The 13,055-nt window shown below is 37.5% G+C and overlaps 1 protein-coding gene across 8 annotated transcripts in view; it reads left to right on the top strand.

Annotated features, from left to right (window-relative positions):
- The window catches only part of carmil2 (capping protein regulator and myosin 1 linker 2), a 79,681-nt gene that overhangs the window by 24,025 nt on the left and 42,601 nt on the right, over nt 1-13,055 (top strand). For all 8 annotated transcript variants that reach the window (XR_005992373.1, XM_041796293.1, XM_041796292.1 and 5 more), the window contains 9 exons: nt 853-921; nt 1,327-1,420; nt 2,340-2,426; nt 2,768-2,884; nt 4,567-4,683; nt 6,596-6,771; nt 9,379-9,466; nt 9,896-9,985; nt 10,099-10,150. Coding sequence is in view for 7 of the 8 variants with exons in the window: in XM_041796293.1 (XP_041652227.1) it covers nt 853-921; nt 1,327-1,420; nt 2,340-2,426; nt 2,768-2,884; nt 4,567-4,683; nt 6,596-6,771; nt 9,379-9,466; nt 9,896-9,985; nt 10,099-10,150 (890 nt within the window). In the remaining variant the exon portion in view is untranslated. The remainder of the gene's footprint in view (nt 1-852; nt 922-1,326; nt 1,421-2,339; nt 2,427-2,767; nt 2,885-4,566; nt 4,684-6,595; nt 6,772-9,378; nt 9,467-9,895; nt 9,986-10,098; nt 10,151-13,055) is intronic.

Raw genomic sequence — 13,055 nt, 5'->3', positions numbered from 1 at the left:
TAATTGTTTTGCAATAATGGAAGAAGATACTGATCTTTAAAAGGAGACCAGTGTCTTTGATTGTAAAAGACCTCTTATTCTTTATGTTTTCTGTGTCTTTTAAATAGTTATTTTTCATCTGATTACATCATCCATCAATGTAGTAATTAACAGAGTAGCAAACGACTGAAGTTATCTAAAATTTCAGCCTTTTGTGTGCAAAAAACTTTTTCACTTATTCCTGTCTTCATAAAGCTTCAACTGAGGGCTAGAATTATGGCAGGAAACAAGGGTATATCTTTAGTATTGATTTGGTATAACGTCATCCCATCTAACGTTCTCTGGGACAATAAAAGTGATAACTGCAGATAGTGCAAGCTTGTTTTGTCATAATTTGTGACTCTCAAATTTACAGTCTGTACTAGGTGTTTGAACATAAACCTTAATTTTGTTTTTTCAAGGCTTTTTTTAGTTGCATGCCTACCTATAAATCAAGTACAATGCTTTCACATAGATCACAGCATTGGTTCCCAACCTGGGATCTGGGCTCCCCTTGGGGATTTAACTAAAATCATGATAACGCACTCAAAATAACTCATACAACCATCTTGTGGTTGAAACACTTGTCTGTAGTTTTTTTTGGTTGGAATTAAACAACAACTTTTAAAATTGCTGTACATTTTTTGCAGCTATATATTCCTTTTTTTCCATCTTGGTCCTGGGGGGCCTCAGCTCTTCTAAGATACGAGTAGGGGGGGCTCAGAGGAAAAGGTTAGAACCACTGGATAACAGCAATTACTGCCAACAGCTGTTATTACCCAGATTTAAATGAAGCTGTTGCACTGTAACTCAACTCATTTTTTCTTATTTAAGGAGTCTAATGTGGGACAGAAACAATGTGACTGCCAGAGGCTTCCAGGATGTAGCTGATGCCTTAGAAAGGTTGGTCTTTTGATAACTCACAGAATTAAAGTTAAATGTTAGCTTGGAATTTTTTGCTAACTTGATAATTATGTGTTGTCAAGCAGCTCAAGTAATACATCAGTGCCTTGAAATTGAGTCAGTTGGAGGAAACTACCACAGTTTAACATTTTTTGCAAGGCCTTCTAAAATAACAAAAAATAAAATCCAGCTGATTTGAGCTGAGAATGTATAGTTGTTCAAGCAGCTCTGTAAGGAAGCACTACTTTGGAATAAATAGAAGTGAAAAAGTAACCAGGCTGAAGTTCAGTAGGTTTGATTTTTCACATTGACCATTTTATTTTTGTTTAAATCACGAGACTCATAACACTGCTCAGGAAATGAGAGGTGTGTTTTAGGTAAATGTTCATGTTGTGTGTTTTACAGGAACTTCACTCTGCGGCAGATGTCTTTCCCGCTGGCTGACGTCACACAGAGTTACCGCTGCAACCCTGACAGAACAAACGAAGCCCTGCACAAGGTCGGAGTTTCCAGCACTTTATCAGTGTGTGAATATTTATAACAATTCTGTAGTGTGGAAAATGTTCAACAGGCTGATTGACGGAGAGTACACGACTGTGACTGTGCATTTGTCATTTCTAATATTTTGTTGTAGTTTTTCAGCATTCTGCATTTCTATTTCAAGGAGAGGTTTACATTAAAGATCTTAATTGAGTAAATTTTAATTGCATCATGTTTTTTCTTATACAGTGCTTAACAAATTTATTAGACCACCCTAACCCTAACCAAAGTAAGGTTTATGCCACAGCTGTGCTAAATTAACAGCATTGGTAATTACCAATATATTTTTTATGTTTCTGCAATGGTTAATACACCAATATGTAGAAGCTCTTTAATCCAAATGATATTTTTAATGCTAAAATATAATTATTGTTGTTATCCATGAATTTTCAAATTTAAAAAAACTGAAAAAATAGTAAAGCACATTAATATTTCTTGATTAATATATAAAATTATAGTTATCTACTTGCATTCCTGAACAGAAAAATGAGTTTTAGTGGTTGAATGTTATGCTTGATCAATTTCTGACTTCTCAGAGAAGCCCAGAGAGCCGGCTCAAATTTGGGTGAATTCAGTTTGAAATTCCTCATTCCTGTTCAAAATGGTAAAACGTGGAGAGCTCACTGAAAATGAAAGAGTCCGCATTAAAGCACTTCATGATGCTGGATGGTCTTTGAGACAAATATGACAGGTGGTCCAATAAATTTGTTAAGCACTGTATATATAAGTATATGTGTATTTATGTGTGTGTGTATATATATATATATACTCATATATATATATATATATATATATATATATATATATATTTCATTCAACTGTTTGTGTTTAATTGGTAGTAACAGTGTTGCACTGTATGTCTCTTGTTGTGTGTGCAGATTCAGCAGTGTTTAGACAGAAACAACCAGAGACAATCTGACAGAGGGGAATCTCACAAAGTGTTCAGAGCTCAACACTCAGAAAAGGCAAGAAGACGAAAACAAATATGATAAACTGTGACGTGTCCTTGGGCAAGACAGTGAACTTCAAACTTCTCTCGAAAGTACAGCTATAAGTGAATGAATGTGAGAATGAGGTGAATTAGGGTTGGCATGTCGGCATGTTGTATAGCAGCCTCTGTGAGAACACTGTATGAGCCTGTGTGAAATGATCAGTGGGCATGCTGTGTGAAAGCACTTTGAGAGGTTAGGTGACTAAAAACAAACTATAAAAAATGCATTCCATTTCCATTTATTTTTCTGAAAGGCTACCTTGTTACATCCGGTTTTGTGTCTTCAGCTCATTCTGTGTTCTTCATCTTCTACAGTTGGTCCAGGGTTTGTGTCAACAGTTGGAAAGAAGCCTTCAGCGTATAAACCCTCAGTTCCAGGCTGACATACTGAATGCACAGGAGGTGCTTCACAATGCTAAGGAGTCCCTTAAGGTACAGACTTCTCAGATGGGTCTCATTAACCTCTTTGACTGTGTCATTATAAATAACAAATATTGTAAAATCCAGTGTATAGGCCACACTTTAAATGCCTATATTTTCATCTGCGACTTGTATTCTGATGCCTCAACTATGCCAGTGTATAGGGCTTTGATATATGCAAACTAAAGCTGAGGTCAGACTACACAGTTTTTTTTTTGTCTGTAAAGCTATGTCTGATTGGGCACAGAGCCATGAATTTGTGCCGTGACTTGACTAAGATGAGGTTTGCAATCATCAGTACTACAGATGTGATGATGCTGGAAAGAAGAGGGGCGAATGTAAACAAACATACTGCATACTGTCCTATTTGTTTGGCTATTCAAATGCTATGATGAATGATATGCTAGCTTGATGCTAATGTTAACAAGTGTGACTCACCGGTTGCTATTTCTCTCCAATATTTCTCTTTTTTCAGTCCATCATGGTAGTTTCCCTCTACAACACGTCTTAAAAGAAGGGATGTTCATGGTAGAGCTCTACAAACTTTCCCCTTCTGCATAGTTCCATCTCACAGCCACAACTTAATCTCTATTTTTACTTTGCCGTTTGGTTTGTTTACATTTTTGACTTCTGCATGTGCAAAGCAATCTGTGCTGTTGTTGGTCAGCATCCTTGATGTGACAGAACAAATTGTAAAACCATGTCTAAAAAGTCTTAAATTGGACTTTTCAAATTCTAGGCCATAAAAGTCTTAAAATGTCTAATTTGCACTGGCAACAGGCCTTAAATTTTAGAAATCACTTTAACTTAAAAAATGTCTAACATTTGTTTTCTAGCTAAATTTATTGTAGTGTTTGTTATGACTAATAACGCCGTGCACTGTATTGGTTTTAATGATAGAGAAAGGGCCTTAAATGTGCCAGAAATAATCAAATTTGGGTTTTTATGAACAAAGATGTATCGCTTTAATTAACATTTCATTAGCAGTGCATTAAACTGGAAATTAAATTAGTTTTCTCCCTTGCCAGGTCATAACTGTACATTTAAAGACAACAAGAAGTATACAGATAACAAAATAAACCTTTTGGAGTGCTGCTTTGCCTGAAAACACTCCTAAGTGAGGAAAATAGGTGGCAGGCAAAGAAGGGCAGAGCAACTCGTGGCTGAGAGTCTGTCTGCCTACCAAATCACAGCAGGTTGAGAGCTCAGTTACTGTATAGATAGTCAAACTCTATACTGGGAAAACAGATGATACTGAGAGAGTGACACAGCTGCACAGAAACTGCAAGTTGTGGACTTTACAGACCAAAATAGAAATTGTCAAAGGTCAGGAGGATGGTGGATTTTTGACTGTTTTTATACCAGGGTAAATTTATTCCAGATTTTATGGTAATTTGCTCTGATCACATGTTTAGCTTTGTTTACATTTAAACTACATTATCACTTAAAAAGTTGTACGCATTTTTTTGCCAGCACCATTTGAACATGAGAGGAAGATTACCAGGACTACATTCATCACTTCATCAAGCAGACCATCACTAACACTCTGACCTCACTAATGTAGTTAAATGAATGTCTGTAAACGTGGTAGAGCTGCTGTGCTGGGCTGAATTTAACTGTATGGATACTTGTGAAGTTACCAGGGAGTGAAAATAAGGATTTATACCACTAATGTTTGTTTTCTCTCCATGAAGCTGCTTCCCTCTTTGCTCGGGGCAGGGAAGATGTGCACCTCTGATGGAGACATGGTGAACTGCATCCTTAACGACGCTGCTAATGCACTGACCGATGAATTTAATAAGAGCATCCAGGTACACAGTTAAGTATACTCACCATTTGACTAAACATCATAGACTGTATGAAACATTACACATTGTCTCAGTGGGGTTTCTTAAGAGGAGTTTGAAGCCAACCGATGGTGGTCTTAATATTGAATATACAGACAATGCTAATCAATCAGACTAGTAACAAGTAACAAGGAGCTGAGACAAGCCTTTATCCTACTAACTATGGCTCCCGACTGGCAGTCAGTTCAGCTGTGTCCCTAATTATTCATGTTTATGCTGAAGTCTTAGCCTTAATGTAATCGAAGCAGATACATTCAGCCCTCTACAGGCTTAGCTAAGAAAGAGATGGAATACAGAGACATTTTTTGTACAAGGCAGTAAAAAATGTAAAAAGGAGAATTTTAATATGGGCATAAACAAAATTCCTTGGCTTTATGAAGTCAGCCTTAATTGGACAGTTATGGAAAACTTATGGCAAGATAAGGTGGCTTTAAGTAAATGATTCATCCTTGTAATTATCCTATTGCCACTTTATCTTGAACTATAGGATATTGAATAAAAACAGGGTAAACATCTGGGCTCAATTATTCTTCTCTTAATGCCTTGTTTTGTTAAAAAATGTTCTGCTGTGTTAAGAAGTAACACAGTAACTTGAAGATTACTTAAGTCAACCTTGCTTTGCTGTAAAAAACAAGACAAGCATGTTAAGTTTTATAGCAAATTTCAGGAACAAGGCAGTTTAAGGTGTTTCACACGTAACATTAAGAGCACCATGACGAGGGAAAATTAAAAAAATTTAAAAAGGGACATTTAATTTTTTAAATTTTAGTTCCTAGAGGAAATGAAAGTATATTTTTAACCTGTCCACCAAATGTTAAAAAATAGAAGATGTGTACACATACAGTTGTAGATAATTTGCTTTTTGAAGTGTTTTTTCAAGTGTTTAAAACCAGTATGGTCCAACAACAAATGACAAAATGACAACAACTACTTCAGCAGTATGGATCCAATTCCAAATGAATGATTATTAGATTTGTGTTTTATAACAACGACAATAAAAGGAGCACACTCCAACAAACTCAAACCTCTTAAGCCCCATTTAGACCAAAAACGCGATGAGATAAGTTCAAACTCCCAACTGCTTGCAGTGGTCCACTTTGCAACTTTCTAATAGTCCATCTGTACGAGAGAGACAGTTTTTACATTAACTGTTCCCCCCTCCATCTCTATCGTATTGATAATGCCTAATAAAAAAATTGTCTTGCCACGTCACAAAACTATAGTCTGAGCTGTGACCAAAAAAAGGCTTACAAAGTGAGGAGTCAGCACTCAGAAATGTCTTCTAGGGGATATTAACAAGGTATATTCCTATGGTACAGTGAGTAGAAACATTTTTATGAGTGATCTTCTTTGTTTTCTGAAAGCCTTTTCAAATAGTTTTATTGTTAAGGATGTTCTTTCTATGATTAAAGTGCCTCCAGCAGGGGTTCCTCTGTTTCTCTGTCAATGACGCTGAGGAAGACTACATGTTCAGGTATTTTCATAGAAGTCTGGACACTGATATGCCCAAAATTAAAACCCCTGAAAGGACATTTCTGAGTGCTGACTCCTCACTTTTGTATGATTTTTGTGTTTGACACAAGAATCCTTTGGCATATACACTAAGTTGTATAAAAATAAAAAGTGTACAAAAGGTGGTGAGAATGAGTCACATTATTGAAATTAATAATTTAGCTGTGATTTCATTTGATCCTACCTATAAGAATGAAGCACAAATTTGACCTTAAAGACAATAGTTTTATTTGGTCGCTCTTGTTAACTCTGGGGGATAATACTTTATCGCAGGAGTACTGCTAATATAAGCTCTAAATTAACAAAAACATTTCCATCCCAGCAGACTTAACAATGCATTAAGCTCCCACTGTGTGTGTTGCAGGACCTGGCTCAAGGCCTGACAAGAAGTGCAGAGGCAGTGTGTCCACGAGTAGTCCAGAGGTCGAGTGTGTGCGAGAGGCTATCGGAGTGTGTGTCCAGAAAAGTCCAACAGACACAAGCATTCCTGAGAAGCACTCTGTTGGACTACACAGGGCCAATCATCAGCAGCAGACTGAGGTAGTGACATTTATGTAATACGGTGTCCTTTCAGTTGGTCTAATTAACCTCATTTACACTGTGTAATCACATTAGATACTGTTTGAGCCAGTTGACTGATAAAAAGGCTGTAAATGAGAGGAGAGTGTGCTGCACTTTCTCAGTGGGAAACCATAATATACTGGGCAGCATAATATACCTAAATACATAAAACCATAACTGTGGTTATGGTTAAAGTTACTGCTCATTTATTCAGGCTTGAGATAGGGAACTTTTATTGCTCAGTTAAATTGACGGATTATGCACTCATAAAATTTACAAAATTTCACTTTAAACCATTTTGACCAGTTGGAACATCTTGTTGCTTTGCATCTGCTTAAAACTGAAGCGTCACAGTTTCTGTATTAAAATGTGGGATTTGAAAAGCTGGATTCATATCCAACCTACAGCCGTCTGGTGTTTGAAGTAGGGATGTTACGATACCATTTTTTTGCTGCTGCTGGGGCCTTTGGTTCTTCTTCACTGCTCTAAAAATGGTAGCCCGTGCTTGTAGTGCTTTCCAAGAGCGAAGAAGAATTGATTTCTGGTTTATAGTGCTAACATTTAGCATGGCTAAACAAAGCAAAATATAAAGCTAAACCAAACAGTATCAGATCCGTGCATAAACTTGTGTACTCGCCAATACCAATACCTGCATTTTAACCAGTATCGGACGTATTTCCGATACCAGTATCGGAATCGGAACAACCCTAGTTTGAAGAAACCCAAAATAATCCAGTACCTTTTTTTTTAAGGCTTACTGGCAGGAGATCGATTGTCTCATCATGCTGGCTTGTTTTGATTTGAATATTGGCTCAATGCACTACTTCATGTAGTCTAGTGTCTGCTGCCATCTGCTGGCTTTTTTGATAACTGCACCGAAGACTAAGGCATATTTCATTACTGCGATTACAGCATGCGCAGTAATATCAGTTTTGTAGGAGCTGTGTCGATGCGTGGATCAGCAAGGAATACATGAAGATACATGGCCATGTCGATTTTTTGAGCACAGCCCCAAGGTACATACTAAATAGGTATATAATATATACTATTATTATTGTTATTTACATTGGGGTTTTAACACATTTATAAGAAAGACAGATTAGCTGATAGGGTTGGAAACTGGGTGTTGAGCAGGGATAACCAACTAGTGGCCCAGGGACCACATCAAGCCCCCAGAACTTCCCATCCGTCCCCCAGAACATTATTATATTCATATGAGCAGAGCTATCTCTGTTTGTTTGTTTGTTTGTTTTAAATACTCCCTACAGTTATCAAAAAAACTTTTGAGATAGTGACAATTTAATCAGGAATGGCTTTGTTTCATCCATTTTTTAGAACTCTACCTGTCAGCCATCATTAGCAAATGTAATGCATGTTAACCATGTATTTATCAGTCCATTCTTTCTTAATAAAAATGGCAGTTTTCTGTTGAAACAGGAATTTGAGAGTGCAGTTTTCCTACTTACCACTACACAGCATATCAGCATCAAACCCAATGACAGAAAACCATAGACTGTAGAAAGAATTGGATGAATCCTGTGTGACGTCAGCTGTCTGCTTACAATAGTCGGACTCAAACAGCCTCTTGAAGCAAATCCGTGGCAGCTTCCATATTGAAATTGCGGTCTCAACCGAATTTTGGATCAACCTACCGGCCTGCCCACTAAGCACGACTTCCTGTCAGCTAGCTAGCTAGCATTCTGGTAGACAGAAATGTAGCTACTGCCTGTCGAGCTGAGATGTTGGTCAAAGGGTTCACATACTTTTTCTCGCGACTGTATCTGTCAATCAAATGAGATGCGCCAATCAGTCCGCAGTGAGGTTTTTACTCAATATAATCTAAATGACTGTGGTACAAAAAATTCACCCCCTGTATAGTGAGAGCACATGAAGACATAAGCTAATGAGACACGTTTGGTTTTTTGAACTACGCTGTAAACCAGTTTATTTCTAGTGTAAAAACCGGCTGTTTAACAGGTGTCCAGACAGGACTTCTGGTGTTCCTGTGGCCAGCCTCAAGTTGACACTCGTTGTATTGCAATTTTTTGCACTTCAGCATTGGCTTCATTTATTAGGATTGGAGGTTGCTGCTTGTAGAAAACATGACAGCCACAGAAATATTTGACTAAAATATCTCAATCGCCCCCTTGTGGCTGATTTTGATATAGGAACTGATCCACTGTTAGAGATCCTAAAAGTTACATGCGTATGAAAGAAAATACAAATATTTAAACAGAAATATGTTAACTAGACTATTTTTAAAATTTATTTGGTTTATTTGAGAGTTCGCCACCCAGACTGCTGAATTAGAAAAAGATGGCACCTGATGTAGAGGGTACGGAATGACATTTGGGAATGGAACCATAGGCTGGATTTGGACCTGGGCTGCCTTTTTAAAGGACAACAGCCTTTGTGCATGGGACATGTGGGCATAACTAATGGGTTATTTGAACCATATGGACTGTCAAAAGATAAAACACTACAGTATGTGCACAAATTTTCCATTATTAGGGATTTTTTTCTATGGTTTGCTATTATTGCTCTGATCTATTTTCTGTGGGTTTTTTTTCTCCTCTTTCCATCCAGTGAACTGAAACAAACTCTGAGTGTCTCTCTGGCTGAAAGCATCATTGAACAGATTATACAGGATCTGACAACAGCACAGGACAAAATGGTAAACGTGTGCTAAATGGTAAATAGGTAAAAGTTGACATTTTGCTTCGCCTGCACTTTTTGTGTGCCTCTGGACTGATCAGCCGTCAATGTTAAACTCTTTTCATCTTTTTGAAGGAGAGATGAGTGCAGGATGAGTTTATACGAGCCTAGCACAAAAACTGATTTAGGGGAAACTGCAGCAATAAACCCCCCAAAAGTAAAACCATAAATCTTCCAATATATCTGCTGCCTCTTAATGTCAGTTTGTCTATCTCCTTTATGTGTTGGAAACTTTGAATTACAGATTTTCAAGTCATCGCAAAAGCAATACTTCTGATAATATCTTGCATGTTTCATTCTATTAGTATATATTTTTATATGGCACTGGTGGAAATATGTTTAATATGTTACTCTAAATGTTGTTATATCTTTTCGCATTACTGTTTAGGATTGCCTTATGAAAGAAAACTCATGTTTTGCTCCAAAACTAAACATCCCGGAGCTTCAACTGGATGAAAGTGGTTTTCCAACTGATGATGTAAGTGACTCACTCATCCATCTGTGCATCTGTTTTGTTATTCACTCCTTCATTCATGTGTTTGATTTTCTATTTTTTGCTGTTTCCTTTTCTATCCATCTGTATATCATTAGTACAGTCCAGCATTTTGGAGAAACACCTTGAGGCCTGCACCTTCGATTAAGAGTAAGACAAAACCACCATAACACACTCTAATCCAATATTTCCTCCTCATGTCATTCCCTCTGTCTGATTCTCTCCTCACTTTAGATGGATTCAGTCTTTTTGTGTATGTGTGGCTGCTTTGCATTGTTTTCCTCCTAATAGCTGTCAAATGATATGATGTAAAATTTTGTACTATTTTGAGCCCAAGTTGCCAATTTTGATTTAATTATCAATGTCCAATGACTGTCACTGTATATTCTGGAGTGAGCTACATAGCACTATACTGTGTGTGAAGCTAAGCAGTAGCTTTCAAAGTCAGTTATGAGTAGTGTTAAATGACACATACCATCTCAAGAACAATAATAATGAAACAAGCTAACAATAAAATATGAAGGACTTAAATAATTACTTTATAGCTTCAAAAGTCCCAAGAGTTACTTCTAATTATTAAAAAAAATATTCGAATCATCATGTTTTCTAAGAAATTCCCCTCAAAGATAAGACTAGATCCTTCAGATAGAAGTAATCCACTTATCATCTCAGCCCTTAAAGGGATACTTCAACATTTTGGCAAATTCGCCCATTGCCATAATTCCTATAGTCTTGGTAATAGGATTCTTTCCTTTAGTTGTCAGTGCAAGCTGTTTTTAGATCTGGGGGATCGATATACCAGCTGCACAGCTAATGCTATGGAAGCAGACGGTATTTTTTGCTTTCCCTCATCAAACTCATCAAATACACAATCCAACAACCCCAAAACGCTCTTGTGGACAAGTTGTGACCTGTACATTCACCAGCTAGCACCGACAACTAAAGGAAACAAACCTATTACTAAGACTATAGGAGTTAAGGCAATGGGCGAATTTGCCAAAATGTTGAAATATCCCTTTAAGAGAGCTCATAAAGGAAAAAAGCTGTCAGGAGGGGTGAGGAGAACTTTAAGGAGGCTGAAGAGTTTCTCAACTAGAGAAAATGTAGAAACATTTTCCAAACACTAAATGAAGAATAGTCTTTATTGAGTCATGTTGGGCTAAATCGTTAAATTTATTTTGTCAATTCTGAACTTTTGGGATTCCTAATCAAGCCATGTGTGCTGAGTCCCAGGTTCATCTGATCATGGATTAAAGGCTGTCTTCGTTCTGACAATTATATCAGTATGTGAGGAGGAGACTGTAAAAAAATGTTTTTTTAATACAGATGGTAATTTCACAGAATTCACACGCGCAGTTAATCACTAAACATTTAATTGATCAAATTAACCGGCCCGGGATTTACGAGTCAGTTAAATGAATTACCCATCAGTTTTATAAACACAGGCTTGAAATCCCGGTCTATGCTCTTTAATGCTCTAATGCTCTTTAAAACGGTAATGAACCTCTTGCCTCTAGAGGCTGTAGCTTCAGTTAATGGCCGCCGCTTTCCTGTCTGGCACTTCACGTATGTAAACATGAGAAGCTCAGCAGTGGCTCAGTGGTTAGTGTGTAATAGGAACAGACTCACAACAGCTTTTTAAAGTAGTTCATGGAAATAAAGTGGTATGTAGGCTGTCGAGGGTTGCACTCATGTATAACTTCCACCCAAAGTGAAAAGACGCCACATACCAAAGCACGATATTAACGAATGAGGGCTGGCGATGCTAGCTTGTAATGTTAGCCTCGCTGTAGATTCCTTGTTCGGGGGGAGTAGGCGGAGCTACTCCTCTGCTCTGTCCGGCATTACAACATGCATCCCAGATAGTTGCAGTCAGCCATATACAAGGTTTTAACCTAGTCTTGTTATGGAGTGTATGAATAAGCTGAATAAAGCACTCTCATTTTTCCATTTTTTTTTATCAATAAATCAAAGCTTCATAAAAAAGATGCCATACCTAGTGAAGGGGTCTCGTCTCTCAAAATGCAATATCTGCAATATGCGATCAAATGTGACAGAGTGAACAAGCGATAGTTAGGTATTAGCTACATGCTACATCTGTTAGGGGTTGCAATTTCAGTCCAGCTCCTCTCTTTGTCAGTTCATCTGTGGTATGTTTTACAGTTGTTAAACACTGATTTGATGCAATAAACCAACAAGTTGCTCTTCCATTTCTCCCACTTTCTGCATTCTGTTTACTATTGTTGCCATGGCTGTGGATTTATTTTGATTCCTCCTTGAGCCTACTTACTGTCTGATTGACTATTGCTCCGTTCCACATCAGTATTCTGCTTGTGTCTGCTCAGCTGTCCTTGGTGCTCACCAAACACAACAGGATTTCTGGTTATAAATATTGAACATGTTTAATATTTACGATCTCCAGTCAGAGTTCCTCTGACAAGGTTCGGGGGAAAAAGTCACTCTTAACACATCACACCACAGGATAATCTGTCAAGATTGTCTTCAGAACTATCCGATGATGGCCTTTGTTGACTTTGGTTGGAAGGAGGGATTCAGCCTGACAATCTTCACGTTAATTATGTGGCCTGCTAAAGTCAGTTGAATCAGTTAGAGTTGCTCTGAGTATTTTCCCAAACTGCTCCAAAGCTCTGGGTCCCTGCTAGAAGTTAAGTTAGCAGCTCTCTGAGAGGGTTGGCAGAAAGTTCATACAGACCTGAGTCCTCCTCCATAACTGATGTATGTTTTTACTTGTTTCTTTCATTGCTGTTGTTTTTTTGCCAATATGCAATTCATTTTGGGAAATGTCGATTGTTCCACACTCAATACGTACAGTTCTGCATAGGCCTGGGCGATATGGCCTTAAAATCATATGACGGTATTTTTCTTGCCTTTGACGATTACAGTATTATACCACGGTATTACAAAATTAAAAAGAGAATGCTTTTTAATCCAAATTCAAGTGTTATTAACCCCCTTCTCCCCTTAAAACAAGCCTTTGATGGCATACTCAATTTATCTCGAAGTATAGGAACACAGAAAACGTGTTATATTATTT

Source organism: Cheilinus undulatus, linkage group 9, assembly GCF_018320785.1.
Source record: "Cheilinus undulatus linkage group 9, ASM1832078v1, whole genome shotgun sequence".
Classification (NCBI taxonomy): Eukaryota; Metazoa; Chordata; class Actinopteri; order Labriformes; family Labridae; genus Cheilinus; species Cheilinus undulatus.
This window is presented reverse-complemented; position numbering and strand designations above follow the sequence as displayed.